At 43.3% G+C, this 9,628-nt stretch overlaps 1 protein-coding gene across 1 annotated transcript; it reads left to right on the plus strand.

The window, feature by feature from the left end:
* Positions 1-1,116: 1,116 nt before the first annotated feature.
* LOC147979533 (uncharacterized) lies at positions 1,117-1,943 on the plus strand. Its single transcript, XM_087515256.1, has 3 exons — positions 1,117-1,572; positions 1,712-1,826; positions 1,900-1,943. Exons 1-3 carry the CDS (start codon positions 1,117-1,119, stop codon positions 1,941-1,943), a joined length of 615 nt encoding a protein of 204 aa, XP_087371382.1.
* The last annotated feature ends 7,685 nt before the right edge of the window (positions 1,944-9,628 follow it).

Consider the following 9,628-nt stretch of genomic DNA (forward strand, 5'->3'; position numbering starts at 1 on the left):
GTGGTGGATGGCTAGCACGCGGAGTGCGGAGGCGCCATGGTGAAAAAGCTGCCCAATGTCACATGGCCCAAGGGTACTTCTGTGGAGACCATCAAGGAGTGGCAGAAACTGTGGTTCTATATCACAGAGCCCCGCGGCGCCACTTGGGTTGCGACTTCTGAATTCAAGTCCGGAGCTCCAGTGCGGCTCACCTCCTGGATGGAGAAGGGCCCAAATTGGTCTTCGTCGGACAAGCTGATAGCGCTGAAACACGCATTCAAAGCATGGTGGGTAAAAACATCAAGCTTGTCGACGTAATCCAGGTGATGCTGGTTCGCCGGATTCTCCCATGCCAAAGCCAAAGCTGCCCCTTATGGGAATTCGACCCGAAGAAGCACCAAACCTTGGAAAGGCTCTTCGGAAACACTCACGAAGATGCCTCGAAGTTGCTCTTTAAGGGCAACGAGACGCCGCCAGCCATAGACTCGGACCGCGGGCATGACATTACCCATTCTGCCAATGAGGTAAGCCTCTCACGTCTCGAGATGCATCCTCCACTTGCTTGTTTCAAGGAGGATATCTAAACTTTATTATTTCAAGTGTGGACACAGAGAGCGGAGCAGATTCAATGTTCAGCTCCGCTGCCCGAGGAACCAGTCTTCCCGCTCCTGTCGAAGATGCTGGTACCGGAGCCCTATAAGGCGCAGGAGAAGAAGGCCAAGAAGAAGGAAAGGGGGTCCGGAGTGGCCCCCATCGCAAGGGAGCTTCGGACGTGCCGTTCGAAGACAAGATTCACTCCTCCGCCGCCGAAGACGATGACAAGGAGGAGGAAGAAAGCACCTCTCCCCCTGATGGGGGTTGGAAGAACAGGGCGGCCTCCACAAATCTGGAAGCGGAGGCACCCAAGAGGGGGAAGGGTCCCCTTGCCGATAACACCGCGTGGGACATCGACAGCAGCCCGGAGCGACGCCCCCGAAACAAGCCCCCGGCCGCATCATAAGTACTAAAACACGCATACGTCCCTACATCCGGCCTCTCTTGCTTCATGATATTAATATGCTTAAATGATGCCATTGCAGTCCAGCCCACGACAGCTCCCAGTGATCCTCATCAAGAGGTTTGTTGGATTCGAAGGCGATGGCCAACGAGTCATCGCCGATGGCTCACTCTCCCACGGCCAAGGGCGACGATGAGGTGTTGTCCAAAAGGACCTTCCCAGGCCAGGGAGAGGTTCAGGAGGTAGCCAGGGCGACGCCTGAGGGTGAAACATCGGCTGCCGGACACATGGGGGAGCAGACCCCCATGGCGACTGGGGATGGGGGCCTTGCTCAATTCAGCCCCCAGCCGAATACAAGTCCGGAGACCTATATGGCTCCGGAATCCGGCGAGCAACCTCCTTCGAAAGAAGGGGGTGTGCCTATTCCGCCGGTGACCTCTGTCCAACTAGAGACACCGGATAATCTGCTGGAAGCGCTACGAGGTGCTTCCATTGTGGATGAACACCATATCCATATGGGTACGGTGATTGAGAGGGTTCAGTTTGTCAAAAGTGGACTGACCGAAGCCTGCGGCAGCCTGCTGATAGGCTTTGAGGTAAGCAACCCAAAAGAGAAATTCCTAATATAGACAGTAGCCCCTGAGGCACTGTCCGGTGTTCGGAAAGAAGAGCCGGGCAGAGGATCAATTTATTTTTGCAGGAAACTAACTAAATGTGTCTTATATGAATAAGCAGGCGTCGTTGCTGGCCGCGACCTCGCACACTGCTGAAGTCTCTGGACTAAAGCAGAGACTGGAGCGGGCCGAGGAGGAGCTCGACCAAGCGAAGAAGCAGCTAGAAGACCAGCGAGGTATGTACTGACTGGCTGTATATTCAGAATGAATAAATAATGCGTATTAATTGTAGTGCCATGATATGTGTAGGAGCGGCGACCAAGGTCGAGGTCCTTAAACAGGCCCTGGCCTAGGCCGAGGAGAAAGCTGCCAAGGAAAAAGCCGCCCGTGAGAAGCACGAGGCCCGGCTGGATGAGGTCTAGCAAGAGCTCCAAGATGTGGTGAAGAAATGTGAATCCTTGGAGCGTGACGTTTCGGCTCGAGAGACGGAACTCGCTATGGCCCGCCAAAGCGCGGAAGAGGCCTGGATTAAGGCCCAGGGCGCCCTCCGGGAGATCCAGGAGGCCAAGAAAATCGCGGCGGGTAAGGTGTTTAGTATGCAAATCAAATATGCGAAGAAGAAGTATCTCTTACTAGCCCGGATTTGGAGTTCTCCAGGGGCGTTTGTGGATTTGCCACGCAGTGTGTCTGACGCTGCAGAGTTCTTCCGAGGCGAAGAAGGGAGCTATATGAAGAAGCTGTTCTGGTCGCAATATCTTGCGCCAGAACATCCGGTGCCCTTTAGAGATCAGCTAAAACAGCTGGTCGAGCTGTATAGGGTGGCCGAACTGGCCATGAAATATTTAATAATCCGTATCTGGCCTGCCGAAGCTATGCCCATCAGCTACTTCGGGCTTGTGAAGCGGCTGGTGAGCGCCTGCCCTCGGCTAGACGTTGTCAAGCGTCTTTGCCTTGTATGATGAAACAAAGTCATTATGTAATATAATGTTTGTTATTTAAAAATTTTCACCTCCTATGCGGTTGTGTTGTGTGAAATCTGAGAGTTGGCCAGTCGTCGGCTTCTGCCCCCACGTAGGCAGTACGGGGGTGTTCGGGATGTAATCTAAACACTCTTGACCTAATTGTTTGGTCCTTGAAGGAGGTGTTTAGCGTGACGAACCAGGCAATCGGACTATGCGGCTTTAGCACCCTCACTTAGCCATAGGAGTTTGACAATGAAAATATAGGCACAGCCCCTAGTATCCGAACTAGGATGTTGTAAACACCTGATCGGGTAAATACCGATCCCTCGCGTAATGCAGAAAAAATCTCTGAAGATTTGAGACCTCCGAAGAGTTAACCGGCTCTCTCCACATCATGATAGTCAGTTTTCAGCTATCTCTACTAAGGTACTCATCCGGGTAAACCAGGGCACAATCGCAGTAGTTCTCCCTTTACTACCCTAGCCGATATAGCGGAACGTAAGGTAGCAAGCACAGGAGCTGGGCAACCCAACTATTGACCAAAGACATGATTCAGAGCCAATGCATATAGTGCTAAATTTGGGGTGCCGAACTATACTGTAAAAAGTGTTCGAACTTTGTTGCCCTGTTGTGGGACTCTATAAAGCCCCTGGCAAATTGAAACGTACCAAGGTGTACGGGTGCTGTTTGATAAAGTTATCAAAAAAGAAAAAGAAGAAAGGGTAATAATCTAGAGCCGTAGAATTTGGGCTGTAAACAGTTTCCATGATAATTTCATTAGTGCGTCAAAGCGCATTTATACAAGTAGTACAATAAGCAGAAGGCTATTTAATATGCCTGAACCAAGGGAGAGCTACGTGTGGGTCCTGAAAATATGTAGAGGGATCGATAAAGAAACCACCTAAAAATTCCCACGTACGTCCATGCTTCTTGTCGTCTTCGTGTGTTTATCCTTCGAAAAGGACCGATGGTCAGGCCGTCAGAGAAGGCTTGTGGAAAAGAAACCTGAAAAGGAGACAAAAGAAAAGGTGAAAGTACGTGTGTCCAGGGGCGGTCGAGCCATATTGTGGATCACATGCTAGTTATGCCTCCATCCATGCCCATGGTATTTTGAGTGCGTAGTTATGTACGTGCGGTACAATTGCCGCCACTTTGTCGGGAATGGGATAGAGACCGAATTGCTAGTCGAGCTCTTGACGAGCTGAGCTATCCTGCTGCAGAATAGTCCGAACTCTCTTGACAGTGTCCGGGTGCTCGGCCGCCGAATTAACGTTCTGCTTGAAAAGGCCGCTCTGTACTTCTGCTGCTAAGGTAGCGGTGTGTTCCTCGATGCGGAGGGAGTGTTCCGTGTTTCCATTAACTCTTATGACGCCGTGTGTCTGATACATCTCCAACGTATCTATAATTTTTGATTGTTCCATGCTATATTATATCCTGTTTTGGACCTTATTGGGCTTTATTATACACTTTTATATTATTTTTGGGACTAACCTATTAACCGGAGGCCCAACCCAGAATTGCTGTTTTTTGCCTATTTTAGGGTTTCACAGAAAAAGAATATCAAACAGACTCCAAACGGAATGAAACCTTCGGGAACGTGATTTTTGGAACGAACATGATCCAGAGGACTTGGACCCTACGTCAAGCAATCAACCAGGAAGGCATGAGGTAGGGGGGGCGCCTACCCCCCAGGCACGCCCTCCACCCTGGTGGGGCCCACGTTGCTCCACCGACATACTCCTTCCTCCTATATATACCTACGTACCCCAAACTACCAGATATGGAGCCAAAAACCTAATTCCACCGCCATAACTTTCTGTATCCACGAGATCCCATATTGGGGCCTTTTTCAGAGCTCCGCCGGAGGGGGTATCGATCACGGAGGGCTTCTACATCAATACCATAGCCTCTCCGATGAAGTGTGAGTAGTTTACTTTAGACCTAAGGGTCCATAGTTATTAGCTAGCTGGCTTCTTCTCTCTTTTTGGATCTGAATACAAAGTTCTCCCCCTCTCTTGTGGAGATCTATTCGATGTAATCTTGTTTGGCGGTGTGTTTGTTGAGACCGATGAATTGTGGGTTTATGATCAAGTTTATCTATGAACAATATTTGAATCTTCTCTGAATTCTTTTATGTATGATTGGTTATCTTCGCAAGTCTCTTCGAATTATCAGTTTGGTTTGGCCTACTAGATCGATCTTTCTTGCAGTGGGAGAAGTGCTTAGCTTTGGGTTCAATCTTGCGGTGTCCTTTCCCAGTGACAGTAGGGGCAGCAAGGCACGTATTGTATTGTTGCCATCGAGGATAACAAGATGGGGTTTATATCATATTGCATGAGCTTATCCCTCTACATCATGTCATCTTGCTTAAAGCGTTACTCTGTTCTCTTGAACTTAATACTCTAGATGCATGCTGGATAGCGTTCGATGTGTGGAGTAATAGTAGTAGAATCAGGCAAGAGTCGGTCTACTTGTTTTGGACGTGATGCCTATATACATGGTCATACCTAGATATTCTCATAACTATGCTCAATTCTGTCAATTGCTCAATAGTAATTTGTTCACCCACTGTAATACTTATGCTCTCGAGAGAAGCCTCTAGTGAAACCTATGGCCCCTGGGTCTATTTTCCATCATATTAATCTTCCAATACTTAGTTATTTCCTTTGCCATTTATTTTACTTGCATCTTTATTTCTCTTTATCATAAAAATACCAAAAACATTATCTTATCAGATCTCACTCTTGTAGGTGACCATGAAGGGATTGACAACCCCTTTATCGCGTTGGTTGCGAGGAGTTTATTTGTTTGTGTAGGTGCGAGGGACTCGTGCGTGGCCTCCTATTGGATTGATACCTTGGTTCTCAAAAACTAAGGGAAATACTTACGCTGCTCTACTGCATCACCCTTTCCTCTTCAAGGGAAAACCAACACAGTGCTCAAGAGGTAGCAAGAAGGATTTCTGGCACCGTTGCCGGGGAGTCTACGCAAAAGTCAACATACCAAGTACCCATCACAAACCCTTATCTCCCGCATTACATTATTTGCCATTTGCCTCTTGTTTTCCTCTCCCCCACTTCACCCTTGCCATTTTATTCGCCCTCTCTCTCTCTCCATCCTCCCTCTCTTTCTCTATTCGCCTCTTTTTGCCCGTTTCTTGTTTGCTTGTGTGTCGGATTGCTTGCTTATCATGATGGCTCAAGATAATACCAAATTGTGTGACTTTACCAATACCAACAACAATGATTTTATTAGCATTCCGATTGCTCCTCTTATCGATGCTGAATCTTGTGAAATTAATGCTGCTTTGCTGAATCTTGTCATGAAAGATCCATTTTCTGGCTTTCCTAGTGAAGATGCCGCTACCCATCTAAACAACTTCGTTGATTTGTGTGATATGCAAAAGAAGAAAGATGTGGACAATGATATTGTTAAATTGAAGCTATTTCCTTTTTCGCTTAGAGATCGTGCTAAAGCTTGGTTTTCGTCTTTGCCTAAAAATAGTATTGATTCGTGGAATAAGTGCAAAGATGCTTTTATCTCTAAGTATTTTCCCTCGCTAAGATCATCTCTCTTAGAAACGATATTATGAATTTTAAGCAACTTGATCATGAACATGTTGCACAAGCTTGGGAGAAGATGAAATTAATGGTACGTAATTGCCCTACACATGGCTTGAATTTGTGGATGATTAACAAAGTTTTTATGCTGGATTGAATTTTGCTTCTAGAAATCTTTTAGATTCAGCTGCGGGAGGCACTTTTATGGAAATCACTTCATGAGAAGCTACTAAACTCCTAGATAATATTATGGTTAATTATTCTCAGTGGCACACTAAAAGATCTACTAATAAGAAAGTGCATGTGGTAGAAGAAATTAATGTTTTGAGTGGTAAGATGGATGAACTTATGAAATTATTTGCTAATAAAAGTGTTTCTTCTGATCCTAATGATATCCCTTTGTCTACTTTGATTGAGAATAATAATGAATCTTTGGATGTGAATTTTGTTGGTAGGAATAATTTTGGTAACAACGCGTATAGAGGAAACTTTAATCCTAGGCCGTATCCTAGTAATTCCTCTAATAATTATGGTAATTCCTACAACAATTCTTATGGAAATTTTAATAAGATACCCTCTGATTTTGAATCTAATATTAAATAATTTATTACCTCACAAAAGAATTTCAATGCTTTGATTGAAGAGAAATTGCTTAAGATTGATGAGTTGGCTAGGAACCTTGATAGAATTTCTCTTGATGTTGATTCTTTGAAACTTAGATCTATTCCTCCTAAGCATGATATAAATGAGTCTCTCAAAGCCATGAGAATTTCCATTGATGAGTGCAAAGAAAGAACCGCTAGGATGCGTGCTAAGAAAGATTGCTTTATAAAAGCGTGTTCTTCTAGTTTTCATGATAATGAAGATGAAGATCTAAAACTTATTGATGTGTCCCCTATTAAATCTTTGTTTTGTAATATGAATCTTGATAATGATGGTACTGAATATGATCCACCTTTACCTAGAAGGCGTTCCAAAAATTCGGAGTCTTTAGATCTTGATGCTAAAATTGTTAAAAGTGGGATTGAAGAAGTCAAAACTTATATATTAATGAACCCACTATTTTGGATTTCAAGGAATTTAATTATGATAATTGGTCTTTGATAGATTGTATTTCCTTGTTGCAATCCGTGCTAAATTCTCCTCATGCTTACAGTCAAAATAAAACCTTTACCAAACATATCGTTGATGCTTTGATGCAATCTTATGAAGAAAAACTTGAGTTGGAAGTTTCTATCCCTAGAAAACTTTATGATGAGTGGGAACCTACTATTAAAATTAAGATTAAAGATCATGAATGCTATGCTTTGTGTGATTTGGGTGCTAGTGTTTCCACGATTCCATAGACTTTGTGTGATTTGCTAGGTTTCCGTGATTTTGATGATTGCTCCTTAAACTTGCACCTTGCGGATTCTGCTGTTAAGAAACCTATGGGAAGAATTAATGATGTTCTTATTTTTGCAAATAGGAATTATGTGACCGTGGATTTTTTTTGTTCTTGACATAGATTGCAATCCTTCATGTCCTATTATTCTTGGTAGACCTTTCCTTAGAACGATTGGTGCAATTATTGATATGAAGGAAGGGAATATTAGATTCCAATTTCCGTTAAGGAAAGGCATGGAACACTTCCCTAGAAAGAAAATTAAATTACCATATGAATCTATTATGAGAGCCACTTATGGATTGCCTTCCAAAGATGGCAATACCTAGATCTATCCTCGCTTTTATGCCTAGCTAGGGGCGTTAAACGATAGCGCTTGTTGGGAGGCAACCCAATTTTATTTTTATTCCTTGCTTTTTGCTCCTGTTTAGTAATAAATTATTTATCTAGCCTCTGTTTTTGTTGTGTTTTTTGTGTTTAATTAGTGTATTTGCCAAGTAGAACCATTGGGAAGACTTGAGGAAAGTCTTTTTAATCTTGCTGTAAAAAACAGAAACTTTAGCGCTCACGAGAGCTGCTGACATTTTTATTTGGAAAGTGATATTTAGTTAATTCTTTTTGAAGATGATTAATAGATAAATTCCTCACGTCCAGCAATTTATTTTAGAATTTTTGGGGTTCCATATCTTGTGTTAGCCACAGATTACTACAGACTGTTCTGTTTTTGACAGATTCTGTTTTTCGTGTGTTGTTTGCTTATTTTGATGAATCTATGGCTAGTAAAATAGTTTATAAACCATAGGGAAGTTGTAATACATTAGGTTTAAAACCAATATAAATAAATAATGAGTTCATTACATTACCTTTAAGTGGTGTTTTGTTTTCTTTCGCTAACGGAGCTCACGAGATTTTCTACTTTAAGTTTTGTGTTGTGAAGTTTTCAAGTTTTGGGTAAAGATTTGATGGATTATGGAACAAGGAGTGGCAAGAGACTAAGCTTGGGTATGCCCATGGAACCCCCAAGATAATCTAAGGACTCCTAAAAGCCAAAGCTTGGGGATGCCCCGGAAGGCATCCCCTCTTGCGTCTACTTCTATCGGTAACTTTACTTGGAGCTATATTTTTATTTACCACATGATATGTTTTTTTCTTGGAGCATCTTGTATTATTTGAGTCTTTATTTGTTAGTTTTACACAATCATCATTGCTGCGCACACCTTTTTGAGAGAGACACTCATGATTCAGAAATTGTTACAATACTCTATGTGCTTCACTTATATCTTTTGAGTTATATAGTTTTTGCTCTAGTGCTTCACTTATATCTTTTAGAGCACGTTGGTAGATTTGTTTCATAGAAACCATTATCCTCTCATGCTTCACTTAGATTATTTCAAGAGTCCTACAAAACAGCATGGTAATTTTCTTTAGTTATGTTAGGCATTCAAGATTAATAATAAAATTTTCTTATGAGTGTGTTCAATACTATGAGAAATTTGAAACTTGATAATTGTTTTGAGATATGGAGATGGTGATATTAGAGTCGTGCTAGTTGAGTAGTTGTGAATTTGAGAAATGCTTGTGTTGAAGTTTGTGAATCCCGTAGCATGCATGTATGGTGAACCGTTATGTTAAGAAGTCGGAGGATGATGTATTTATTGATTGTCCTCCTTATGAGTGGCGGTCGGGGACGAGCGATGGTCTTTTCCTACCAATCTATCCCACTAGGAGCGTGCGCGTAGTACTTTGCTTCGATAACCAACAGATTTTTTGCAATAAGTATGTGAGTTCTTTATGACTAATGTTGAGTCCATGGATTATACGCACTCTCACCCTTCCACCATTGCTAGCCTCTCTAATACCGCGCACCTTTCGCCGGTATCATACACCCACCATATACCTTCCTCAAAACAGCCACCATACCTACCTATCATGGCATTTCCATAGCCATTTCGAGATATATTGCCATGCAACTTCCCACCGTTCCGTTTACTATGACACGGTCCATCATTTTCATATTGCTTCGCATGATCATGTAGTTTGACATTTTAGTTGTGGCAAAGGCACCCTTCATAATTCTTTCATATAAGTCACTCATGCATCATTGCTATCCCGGTACACCGCCGGAGGCATTC

This window comes from Triticum urartu, chromosome 3A (assembly GCF_056163025.1).
Source record: "Triticum urartu cultivar PI428250 chromosome 3A, HENAU_Tu73, whole genome shotgun sequence".
Classification (NCBI taxonomy): Eukaryota; Viridiplantae; Streptophyta; class Magnoliopsida; order Poales; family Poaceae; genus Triticum; species Triticum urartu.